The sequence below is a fragment of the Apodemus sylvaticus genome, chromosome 3, assembly GCF_947179515.1.
Source record: "Apodemus sylvaticus chromosome 3, mApoSyl1.1, whole genome shotgun sequence".
Lineage (NCBI taxonomy): Eukaryota > Metazoa > Chordata > Mammalia > Rodentia > Muridae > Apodemus > Apodemus sylvaticus.
This window is the reverse complement of record NC_067474.1, coordinates 115,577,183-115,590,315: the sequence shown is the minus strand read 5'-3', so window position 1 is coordinate 115,590,315 and position 13,133 is coordinate 115,577,183. Positions and strand designations below refer to the sequence as shown.

General features: G+C 45.6%; 1 protein-coding gene across 1 annotated transcript in view; it reads right to left on the bottom strand.

The window, feature by feature from the left end:
* The window catches only part of Cachd1 (cache domain containing 1), a 225,545-nt gene that overhangs the window by 45,711 nt on the left and 166,701 nt on the right, over positions 1–13,133 (bottom strand). The window contains exons 5-7 of the mRNA XM_052176841.1: positions 9,105–9,231; positions 6,202–6,346; positions 5,256–5,472 (exon numbers count right to left, since the gene is read on the bottom strand). Of these exons, the coding sequence (XP_052032801.1) occupies positions 5,256–5,472; positions 6,202–6,346; positions 9,105–9,231 (489 nt within the window). The remainder of the gene's footprint in view (positions 1–5,255; positions 5,473–6,201; positions 6,347–9,104; positions 9,232–13,133) is intronic.

The following is a 13,133-nucleotide window of genomic DNA, read 5'->3' as shown; positions in this document are numbered from 1 at the left end:
GCTGGCTCAGGAGTCACAGAGAGATGGCTCAACGGGTAAGGTGGATTTCAAAGGTAACACTTAAAAGCTCCATGTGCTGGTATATATAACTAAGTCCCAGTGCTGGCCAGTGCACGTTAGCCAGCCTGTCAAGAGGACAAGCTCTAAGTTCAGTAGGAGACTCTGTCACAAAAAATAAAGAGAAGGAGTGACTGAGGAACACGTCCTGACAGCAGGCTGGAGCATGTACTCACACAGACATAGACACAGGGTGTGTGTGTGTGTGTGTGTGTGTGTGTTGGGGGTAGGGGTAGGGGTGAGGGAGGAGGGAGGGGATGATGAAAAGCCTACCACTACAGATAAAAAAAAGGGAGGGATGTAAAAGAGCAGGGTTTCTGCATTTTTTTTCTTTACAAAAGTCTTTGAGTCAATAGATAGCATTGAACACCCTGTAGGGAATCTTATTGCGGTGTGGAGAAATATTTGTATATGCACGTATTTCTATGGGTCCTGTTGCGGTCATTTCACTGGGGCTACTTTAGAGTAACCACGGCAGGCAGCCTCCCTGTTGCTCTATGCATCAAAGGTGATGGACTGTCAGGGCCACTGTTAGTGCTACTTGTTACAAAGTGATACTTAACACATACAATTACCATTAAAAGTATCCTAGGGGTGATACCTTAACTCTCACAGTTTGTAAACTTCCATTTTCGGTTGTGAACTGTTCATTAATGTGCAGAGATTAATAACTTACATAGTGTCAATATTGTAGACAACCAACCTAAATTTAAGAAAATTTGACCAATAATGAACACACCCACTGTTTACTACTAGCAGAGCCAATCAAGTTGCTTGGATACTGCTAACTGCAACTGTAAATCTCTTTATTCAGTCATTTGAGGTCAGAAAGTGCGGCTGATGAAAAAATAAAATCCTTAAGTTTTATCAAAACGCCCACATTAATACTAGATGTCAACATCTTTTGGTTTGTAACTATATTGCTGTGTATTGCTTTATTAGAGTCTGAAGTATCTTATTTAAACACCATGCTGGAAATAAGTGTCAAACAATGCACAGAACAAAATGGTTCCACTTTCCTGCTGGAGGGGTACAGTTGTTATCACAGGGTGACACAATGTGACATAAACCAACTCTTCTCAGCCCCGGTCCCACTGGTGATAGGTTCCGAGATGTACCTAGACTGGCTTCTAAATAGAATCTTTTCGATTTTCATTTTGCCCACTGCCTCTGTGGCTGTCATAGGAGCTGGTTTTACAGCAGGGGGCAGTGACTGGAAAGCTAGCACGCCTAAGTCCCCTTATATCCAATAGGAAAAGCTAGTGTTTCCTTTATAAGTAGATGTCAATTGGAGACAGCTTCTTGGTTAGGGATGCCAGCAGGTGCCGTTTCCCTGCAGCACCTGGGCACATTTTGCTTCCATCCCACAATAGGAAACATACTTTGCACAATCCTTCTTAGATCTGCTCAGACCCTATTACACTATCATACAGTCCCCAACTGAGTCAAATTGAAGTTGTTTTTACATTGGCATTTAGCAGATACATTTTTTTTTACTCGATATATTTTGATTTGGTTCCTGTTCCCCCAACCCCTCCCCACCCACCCAACTCCATGCCCTTTCTTTCTCTCTTTAGAAAACAAATAGGGAAACAAAAACACTCAAACCATCATTAAATAAGAAAAAGCATGAGAAACATATACACAAAAACAAAACCCATAAAACACAAAATCAGAAACCATAATATATAAGCAAAAGATTAGTTAGACAAAAATGCTCAGAGGAACATGAAACAAAATGTCTAAAAAAATGAGTTTTAATTTCAAGGTGGTGATCTACTGCTGGCAAGGGGCCTGCCCTTAAGTATGTTTAATAGACCCAGTAGAGAAAACTTGTTTTTCCTTTGTAAGTAGACATCACTTGGAGATAGCGTCTTGGTTGGGGAGCTGGTGTCTGTTTCCCCCTTTTGTTGCTAAGACTCTGGCTTGAGCCTGTGCTGGCCCTGTGCATGCTGCCACAGCCTCTGTGAGTTCGTCTGTCAGCCCTGTTGTGTCTTGAACACACCGTGTTCTTGGTGGCATCACTCTTCTCTGGTGCTTACAATCTTTCTGCCTCCTTCTCCCCATAGCTCGCTGAGGGGAGGGCACTGATCTGAGTCCCAGTGTAGAGGGGTCACTCAGCAGTTTTACTGCGTTTGGTCTGTCTTGGCTTTTTGTTCAGTGGGACCTTCTCTAGAGTCACCTACTTGTGGGAATTTAAAACACTGGTAAAGTTAGAAATGGTTAAATTTAGAGATTTGGGGCAAAGCAGGTCATAGCACATAAATTGACAGAAAATATACTGTGAAGACTCCACTCAGGGACTGTCTCTTTAAGGACACCATCAGAATGTCTTGGAGTCAATATCAGAGGAAAAGCAACTCAAACTTGAGCCCTGGCCATACAATCAGATCCATACTCCCAATAATCTTCCTTCTGCTATGAGGTGATCTTCTAAACAACCATACACAAACAAAAGCAAAGGAAGCATCACCTAAAGGGTTATTTTGGATCTACTAAGGTACTAAGGATAGGGGGTGGAGGATGGGAGTGGGGTAGGGGGTGGGGGGGTAGAAGAAGGGGGGATGGGGGTAGGAGTAGGGAGGGTTAGGGGAGGGTGGGGGTGGGGTGGGTGGAGGGGGAAGAACCCCACTTTGGATAAAAGTTTTAGCTTCTAAAACTTTTGGTAAAAGATGAATCACTGCAAACCCACATAAATTACTAAAGTCTGGCCCCTGTTTATTGGGACTTGATGTGGGCAGATGCTCCCCTTCCATCAACAGGTAATTCTTACAATAATCCTATAGGGATCTCACTGCTCTAAATGGGCAGGGACTAGAAAGTGTCATAGGGATGGGTCAGAATAATGACAGCTAATGTCAATCCTGGGTCTTTTTGTCAATCCTGGGTCTTTTTGTCATATCCCATTCCAAATAAGGCCACTTACAGACATCCCAATCAATCTTCCCATGGTTTACAAAGTCAGAAAAGGTTTGGAGTTGAAGCCAAAGCTCCAAATTCTTAATATTGTTTGGGATACCACAAAGCCTGCCACTATGATGCGGACAGTGGACATGCCTGGAACCTTGACCCACACAAACCAAGTTGGGCTCTTCTTCTTCTCAGTTGCCAATAGAGTCCATGACGTGGGGGGACTGCAAGCTAAAACCTTTTGCAGAATCTTATTTGTCCTAAAAGACAAAAGCTCCGAGCATTTTGGAACCAGTGTTTTAGAACCTGCCCAGGTTTTTGATGGCCAGTCTTCCTATTATGGTTTTGTTTGCCAACATAAGACACAAATACAAAACAAACAAACAAAAGCAAGGAGAAATGCCTCTTATGAGACCATGCTTTCTGCTAATGAGCATTGCAGGAAGGCTCATAAGATGAGGTTTAATAACGTTTTAAAGTAGGAAGGACATTCACATTTGAAAATCCAGACATCACAGAAGAAATCCAGATCTCTGCCTTCTCTTGGATCAGAGGATGCGGCCATGCTCATGCCCCCTGCCCTGGTGAAGCAAGCTCCTCCACCGTGCCCATCCCTGCAAGCGATGCTCAGAACCATCTCTCTGGCTGCCTGGGTACTGCAGGCATCTGGGTTTGCCACGGCTAGCCTAACATTTCTCTCCTTTTTTGTGAACAAGATAGCAATCAAAACTGGATAGGAACTCTTAATGGCAGGTTGCTAACTCGAGTGGGGTAGAGAGAACACATTAGGTGAGGGACTCTGACAGACCGGCTATCCTAGTTGATTTTCTGTTGCTGTGGGAAACATGATCAACTTGAGGAGGAAAGGGTTTATTTACCCTTACAGCAGGGACTCAGGGCAGGAAATTGGAGGCAGGAACTAAACCCAAGGAGGAACATGGCATACTGGCTGATTTGTTCCATCTGGTTTTTTTTTTTTTTAAATCATTCAGAGACCACTTGCCCAATGGTGGGGACACCCACTGAGGGCTGGGTTCTCCTACATCAGTTATTAATCAAGAGAATGACTATTGACATAAATAGGATGATTTGATGGTGGTAACTCCCCAAGGTTCCCTCTTCCTGGATAAGTCTAGTTTATGCCAAGTTGACAAAAACTAACTGGTAAACTAACCAATCTAGCTGGACCACTCATAAGGTAAGCACAGTCCGCTGGCCTCACTGAACTGTGGGCAGCTGAACATTAAGTCCACAACATTGGCTTGTGTGCGGGTGGTGCTCGCTCGAGCCCATAGGCAAGAGTCTGAGAAGACGCAGCCAACGTCTCCAGAGTCATTCGCTTCCCTGTCTGCTTGGACCTAAGCTAGAACATGCTCCTAAGGATGGAATATGGCAAAGATAAACCAATGTGGCGTCTATCACGGCAAGGTACAGCCACTAGTCAGCCAGGGCACCAGGCACGAGGCTTGACAACAATCACCACTGTCTGACTTTAAGTCTTTAGATGCAGGTACACAGAACGGCTTGAAAATATACTTTAAATTTATTTAATAGGATATATTAAACTGGGCAATACTTGGTGGGGATATGGAGGCAAACCGATGGAGAGCTGGAGGGCAGGCTGGGCTGTATTTCAAAAAAAAAAAAAAAGAAGAAGAAGAAGAAAGGAAAAAGAAAAAAGAAAAAAGGAAAAGAAAAGAAAGCAAAACTCAAACATCTAAACAGAATGAGTTTTTTTTTTAATAAAGAAAAATAGCTACAGATTTTCAAGGATAAAGGGAAATAAAAGAATCCTTTGAGAAGTTTCAAAGCCGAGTCCTATTTCAACCGCCCCTTCCTTTAATGTGCATCCTTACTCCAGATTTCTCTTTAATACAGGAAAATTAAATCAGAGTGCCTTTGTATGGGGAGGGTGTGCTCGTTTAAATGACAGCTGGCTAGGAGAGGGAGGGGATCAAGGCAAGAGTCCCTGTTGCCCCCTTGGGTGCCCATGAGTCCTAGCACAAGACTGCTGCAAGCCCACAGGAGGCAAAGCCACCAATTAACATTACAGAGGATGTGGCCATTCCCTTGGGAAGTGGGGGAGGATGTGTTCTTAATAAGGGGGCAGGAAGAGGAGGCTCTGGGAGTCTGGAGTACCCACAGACTGACTATGGTGGAGCAGCCAAGATGAGAACACCTCATTAGATGGCAGAGAATGATTTTTATCCAAAATCAATTTTAAAGTTTCCCCTCTACTTCCAAACCTAGTTTGTAACACCATGGCCATCTCTCATGAGTGCACGTACTTGCTTGGAACCGAGTGTTGTTGCTGGTGCTCCGAATCAACTGGAATGCCCTGTGAAACCCTACTGCATGCTGGGTGGGACTGTCGGAGGGCTTGACGCTGCTAACAAATGTGGACATTTTCCTCTTTGTCTCACTGGTGGCCGGAGACAGGTACGTCTTATAGCACTGGTCCAACGAACAGGTCCTGACGGCGTCTGCCACAGTCAACACAGAAATCTGGAGGACACAAAAAACACCCAGTGACTTTTTTCTCTACTATTTAAAAGGTTTTGCTTGTTTGTTTAAGAAAATAAATAAATAAATAAAAACCCACAAACAAATACTTTTTGTTTTGTTTTGTTTTTGAGAGTGAATTTTCCTCATGTTACACAAGCTGACCCCAAACTTCTGGGTTCAAATAGTCAGTCCTCCTGCCTCAGTCATTACTTGAATGTTCAGATAACAGGAGAGCTCATGGAGAAGGCCTGAAGAACAGGTTCTGAGCTTAAAACTAAAAATGTCTGCATTCATCAACCTGTCAAATTTGAAAAAGAAATTGTACAGGAGAGAACTCGAGACTTTGGCCTTCGAGCCAATATGCAGTAGCAGTACAGTGTTTGCATATAACATACAAATCACAACAACAAAAGCTCTTCCCTACATTCATGCAGAAAAAAGACCTGGGCAAAAGCTCCTTCTCTTGGTTTTTAAACTGAAGACCAGAGTAAGGGTATGGTGTGGTCTCTGTTTCTAGTAGTGAAGTTAGTAAAAGAAAGTCTTTAGTGATGGAAAATTGAAACCCTCAGGCTACATGAGCGTTTGTACAGGACCACTGATGCTCTTGGGCCCATTGTTAACTGCGTTGTCACTATGAGGAACCTGACTGGACAAAATGAAACAAAAGTAAGTGCTGAAGATATTCAAGACAGCGTTCATGCCCCCAAGAGTCACTGGGATAATAGTCACCTTGTCATGTTCATCAATGGCACTAAGGATGACCTGAGCAGCGTCCTTGGCAATCTGGAGCTGGGTGTCAGTGACGGAGGCCCCGTGGTCCAGGATCACGACTATGTGCTTGGACTGTGGACGGACGGTAGAGACATAGATGGGCCTGGAGAGAGGAAAAAGGTCTCAACAGAGCTGTGACCACTACAGACATGTGGGTGCACTGGTGTGTTTGTGTGTGAGTGTGTCTGTGCGTGTTCTTCTGGGGGATGGTACAGGTTGGAGTGAGCTCAGACTGGAAGGGGGTACATTGGAGAGGACAGCAGTGTGAACTTCTGACTTTAAAGATGAGAGCACAGCTTCAGAGAGGCTGGCTTCTTCCTCCTGCTCCACAGCTCTCTTCACAAGGCCAGGCTTCCCATCTATTCACCTGCGTTGGGAAGTGAACTGCTGGCCCCTCAGGCTATACAGACTTGCTCCAGAGTGAGAAGACGGCTCACTTTGCCATTGTCCGGCCTTCTACTTTACAAACAGAATAGATGGGGCTTTGCTAACAGTGAGAAAGCCTATGACCGGGACTCGTGCTGGGCAATTCTGCATGGCAGACTGGCCTCTCTCTTCCCATACATATACCACACCCCTGGAAAGACACCCCTTTTCCTATCTATGTCTCAGCAACTCATTCAGGCCAGCTACCAAAGGCCCCGAGCTGAGCATCTCTCAAAACTACATCATCAAAATTTGTCTAAGCCTGCAACAGCCACTCTTCCTGCCAGGTTGTTTGCCAGCGTGAAGAAAGAGGGGAGCTGCAGAAGCCACAGGGGAGAACTGCATCTGATCAAAGCAGCTGACCCCCCCACCCCCAGCCCCACCCCCGTGGGACAGGAGGGGTTTAATGAGCTCTCTATTCATTTTAAACCTGGAGTGAATTAGGGGTGGTTGAAGAAAGCAAATCAGTCTCAAGAGAATCCCCTCCCTTATTGACACCTCCAAAACAAGAATTTTCTGTGAAATGTGAGCTTCCAGTGAGTCACAAAAGCCTGGGTGCAAAAATTAAGGAGCGTGGGCAAAGTACCAAAAAACAGCCCTTAAAATCTGGCCAAATTCACACTAGCTGTCAGCAAGTCAAAAGTCTTCTATTAAGACTACCAGTCAGGACCACTGAGGCAGTGGAGGAGTGAGAGAAAGCGAATCCAGGAGAGGCGGCCTCAGGATGAACCAGGGACAGAACAGCAGAGCACCTGCCCAGCCCTACACTGAGGCAGTTTGTCCAATGGTTCTCGTTTTTGCGTGTGTGCTTCTAACTCGGGGAGAGGATTTTCCTTAAAATGATTTATTGCCTTTGTCTTAACTGACTCCACCCAAAGAAAAGGCAAGCCGCTGTAGCTGAAACAGCTCTAGTGGGGGCGTATGAACAGCACTGTCTGTTACATAGATAAATGGGGGTGGGGCACAGACCCGAGAGCTTGACTCCTCTCACTGGCTCCTTTCTCTTGGTGCAGTGCTCTGAAACCCAATGGAGTCTTCCAAGGGTTGGATAGAGTTTGCAAAGGCAACCAGTTGAGACAAGTCAAGAGGCGGGCCTGGCAATCTCTGAGGAGGGAAACAGGTCAGCCAGCCAAAGCTGCAGCCTCACTACAGGCAGACTCCGGCTGGGACTTGCAGGGGAGAGCTGGCTCCTGATAAGACCCTGCCCTCCCTCCCACACACCGAGGCAGCCTGCCACCTAAACTGTTTCCCTAGAGCTTCTGCTCACCAACCAAACCAGTGGTTCTCCACCTCTGGGTTGCCACCTCTTTGGGCGTTGGATGACCCTTTCACAGGGTCACCTAAGACCATTGGGAAACACAGATATTTACATTACCATTCATTACAATAGCAAAATTACAGTTATAAAATAACTATAATGAAAATAAGTTTATGGCTGGGGGCGGTGGTGGCGGCAGAACGTGAGGAACTGTATTAAAGGGTCCCAACCTTAGGAAGGTCGAGAACCGCTGAACTAGATACCAGAGTCATGATTTCTGGTCAAGTCTCCATGGCATGTAACTATCAGAATATCTAGGGTGAGGATGATGAAAACCATACAAATAATAGCAAGCTTCTCTCCTTACTTTCCTCCCTCCCTCCTTTGAAAAACATGCAAAGTTTCCCCACCCTTAGGGAAAGATCCTAGATACAATTTGAAGGAAGATGAAGGGATCCTCCAGGGACTGTTGGGGGAGAACGGGCCTCTCCCACAACCTCCAGGCACTGAACACCAGACACAGCCAAAGGAAACCTGTTGGGGCTCAAAGGAGTTCATCTTTGCCTAGGGGCTCTGTGAATTGATGAGCCTTGTTTTACAAATGGTCTCATCACTCCTTTCCCTCTGGAAACAGGGCGATTGGGATCTTTAACCCAAAGCTGTGGACAGCCTTAGAGCTTGCAGTAGCTAAGGTGGGCAGTACACTTCAAAAGTGTAAAGCCCGTTCTCTGAGAAAGGAAAGTTAGCCACAAACTCTACTGCCATGTACCGCATTATGTTCCAGGGAAGGGCACACGGTAGAGAAGGTGCTGTCTGTCACGTCTCTTTCAACAAATGTTCACAGCACGGAACTTTAAGCGCACTGAGCAATCCCCACCCATAGCTTTGCTTGGTGTGATAGACAGCTGTTGGAAAACTCGGGGCTTTACCAGCACCCGGCCTTAGCACAGGCACGTTCACATGATCAAGTATAGACATTATTTCCGAGCAAGGGAAAGTTTCAGGACCTACGCTCTGATTTAGTGCAGAGCTGTTTCTGTTGCGTGTGGGCCTCACTGCTGAGGTTGGAATCTGGGGTCTTGCCCAAACTGAGCAAGTCCTCTACCCAGCGTCACAGCCCGCCCCTCCCTGCAGATCACTGTCAGCGACAAATGACCTGCGCAGGAAGTCAGCATACCGACTGCGGTGCTCATAGCTGCCCTTACACCGGAACTTGTGTGCTGGGAAGACAGTGAAAATTCCTTCTTCTGAGCTGAAATATTGCCACTTGATTCCAGGGTTAGATTTCAGGTTGTCTGCGAGAACTGAAAGAGGAAGAGTGAAATATAACCACAGAGCCCACAGGGGTGCACGCATGGCTCTTCAGGCATCTGTTTTGCATAAACTGCTTGTAAGATGGAAAAAAAAAAACCCGACCAGATAGGTCGTAAATTTCCTACGAAACATTTTCTTTCTGCCTCTTAAAAAAAATGTCTTGTGTATAGGAAGCATAACGTTTCCCTCAGTGGAAGCTATTACTCTTCACATAGTAGGGCGACACTCTGTGTCCTGGACTATTCTTTTCAGTATAGATGATTCATTTGCACTAATCTGTTGTCTCATGGGGCTGGTCCCTGTTGGGCTAGTATACACTTGATGGCGTGCGGTTCATTCTCTAACCGTGGAAACTGCTAATAGACCTTGTCTCTAGGGACTAGATCTGTGACTTTGACCTAGCCTGCCCTAGTCTCATTCCAGAGAAATGGAAACAGCACAGATGGTATCTGAAGGGCCAGAACCACATCATTTCGGAACTCCGGGTACTCAGAGAATGGTAGAAGGATTCCTATGTCCCCAGAGCTGACACAAAGGGCACTTTGTGACGTCTCATTCATAAACCAATTCTATCCTGTGGTACTATTCTTGCCTTGGAGTTTAGAAATATGCTTCAGCCATTGGCCAAAGAACCCCAGCTGGCGCTGAGACCTGGGTACCTTGGCTCCTGTACTTGCATCACACTGCACTGCACTAACTGCCTGGGTAGCTGGTCTCTGCTATGGGTCATGCTTGGAGTTTCCTCAATTCCAGTGATACTCACCTGTGTGTTCCCTGTCTTGAAACTTCTTGTATTTTTAAACTTTGTTCTACTTTTAAAACTCAGTGTGTGTGTGAGTGGTGTGTTGTGCACTCATGCCAGGGCTCCAGTGTAGAAGTCAGAACGTTCTTGGGTGTTGGTCCTTGCCTTCTATCTTATTTTGAAACAAGGTCATTTATTGTTGTTTGCCACTGTGTACACCAGGTTAGGTGGTATGAGAGCTTCCAGGAATTCAACAATCTTCCCCTCTTTCCTCACTCAGATTATAGAAGTGTGCAACTGTGCCTGGGATTATATGAACTCTGGGGATTCTGAGTTCCGTCCTCATGCTTTTACAGTAAATACATTTTTTACTGACCTATCTCCCCAGCCCTAAAATGATGGTGATGATGATGACGGTGGTGGTGATAGTGATAATGATGATGGTGAGGAGGAGGAGGAGGAGCAGGGGGAGGAGGAAGAAGAGGATAATTATAAAAACCTTGCTTTGGAATCCAGGCTGTCCTCAAATTCACCATGCAGTTCAGGTTGTCCTTAAACTTACAACCTTCCTGTGTCAGCTTCTAAATACTAGGGTTAGTCAAATATGCATCACCAAATAGCTTCCAAAAGTTGTTTGGCTCTCCTCACAACCAGTATGTCCTCCCTTCTCCCTTTGAGCCACTGTACCCTTTGCCCTCTTCCATTACAACTCAATCCTTTTATTACCCATCTGCCTCTGCACAGATCACTGCTCCATGCACTGCGTCCTCCATAAAGATGAGCAGAACCCATCTTAACTGTAGTTACCAATATGCCGGCAGAGTGAGAGACAGAGGCAGAGCACAAAGCAGTGCACAGTGGAGGGAGGAGTGTGGGGAAAGACAGAGTGGGCAGGAATGCCTGAGATGTGATCTGGAGAGCATGCACACGGCTCTGCGCACACACAGCTCTGAGTATGAGCAGCTCTGTGCACCCATGTGGCCCAGACACAGATTTGTTTTTCTAGTTGAGATGTGACTCTCAACAATAATGGTAGACTTTACCTCTACAGTAGCCTTCAGGGTATTGCATTTAACATGTGCACAAATACAAATATGTGGTCTAATTTCCATGTTACAGATGAGAAAATGAGAGATTAAAAATAGTAGTCCACAGAGAGAGTGCCTTAGTTAGGGTTTCATTGCTGGGAAGAGACACCATGACCAAGGTAACTTTTGTAAGGGGCAACATTTAATTGGGGCTGGCTTACAGTTTCAGAGGTTCAGTCCATTATCATCAAGGCGGGAGCATGGCAGCATCTAGGCAGGCGTGGCATTGGAGGAACTGAGAGTTCTAAATCTTGTTCCGAAGACAAAGAGAAGACTACTGACATCTAGGCAGCTAGGAGGAGGGTCTCAAAGCCCACCCCCACAGTGACACACTTCCTCCAACAAGGCCACGCCTCCTAAGAGTGCCACTCCCTGGGCCAAGCCTATTCAAACCACCACATAGAGTGCTTTCGTGAGCACAGCAAATTTTGTGTTTCTTTATCACACTTGCACTGGTCTGTGTAAGCACGGCTCCCATGTTTTCCCCTTCAGGTTCAATTTTAAGTGCAGACAGCAGTAATGTGACCTTGTCCCTCCCCAGCCTGGAGCCTTGGGCACACAGCATCCAGTGAGCATCTCCTGATTATATGCAAATCCACATCTGGCAGGTGGAAAGGCATCTCAAACACAGCTCTTTTGATTCTCACCTTTGTTCAGCCAATAATTCTGTACCAAATTCAAAAGGACAAGGTAATTACAATATTATGCTTGTATGCCATACTTAACATCAAGGGTTATTAGTGTTCTGAAGTGCAGATGCGAAGAATGGCAGGACATGGTAAGCAGCAGTACCTGGGCAAACTAAAGATATAATAGGACAGACACATGAAGGCTTCCCTTCCTCCAGAGCTTCATAAGAAGGCACTGCTCTGGCTCTTTAGTGTTCAGTCCTGTGCTGGCCTGACAGGATGCTTCGATATGCTGGCTGGACTGAATTCCGATCTGACACAGGAAGTTCTTGCTTCGGCTCTCAGTGCTGTTGCCTCCAGGCCACTGCTCCATCTATAACCCTGATGCTCACTAGACTTTGATCAACTCTCCATTTATTCTTGGTCTGTCATGGGAACAGGACTGCTTAGCAGGATGGAAGGCTCAAAAGAACCAATCCATGCCCAGGACAAACTAGTTGTGGGAAATCTGAATATGCACTGAGTCTTTTACTAATTCATCAGCACGATCTCTGATGAGCAGCTTGGATGAGGTTTAGGGGTGCAATCCAAAGGCAAGAAAGGTCAACCAGACGATGAGAAAGCGTTGGCTACAAGTACCGCCTACCTATCATGTACAATGAGATGCATTGTGCACACACCACAGTGGATTTCTGCATTTGGGGTTTGCTTAAAATGGTATCTGTCCCAAGATGCAGCCTGTGTGGAAGGATGGGGACATGAGAAGACAGTAGTAGTATCACCTTACAAATATTGATTTAGTGAGATGGGAAGCCCAGAGGCCAAGGTCATCTCTCCAATTCGTCATAGGATACAATGTATAATAAGTACATCCCATCTGTGCATAGGATGGACTACATAAGCTCATATCATCTGTGCATAAGGTGGAGGCTATAAGCATTTATCCTCTGTGCATAGGGTAGAGTATATGTAAACACATCCTATCTGTGCATAGGACGCTATATATAAGTGCATTCCATCTGTGCATAGGTTAGCACATATGAGTAGATGGTTGCCATGAATCCAGAGCAACTCTAGTTGTCTCTCGTCTCTTTCTGAGTGAGGTTTAACAGTTTAAAGCTTATCTATTTCGCATACATCCTGCCACCACTGGCAATATGTTCTCTGAGGACTGAGCAATGACAAACAGTTGGGTGGCAACCCAAAAGGTAACAAGACAGCAATTAAAATACACGATCAACGTTAGAATGTCAGTTTTGTCTTTATTGCTGGCATGCAGAGACAGAGTCTGGCAACAGAGCGGTTTCCACCTGTCACTGGAAACACTCAGACCACAAAGGAAAGACCCTGCCACCGGTCAATAAACTTCTCATTTTACGCTGAGATTCATTTTCGAAGACCACGCTGGGACAACATGTGATTGTGCCTTTGAA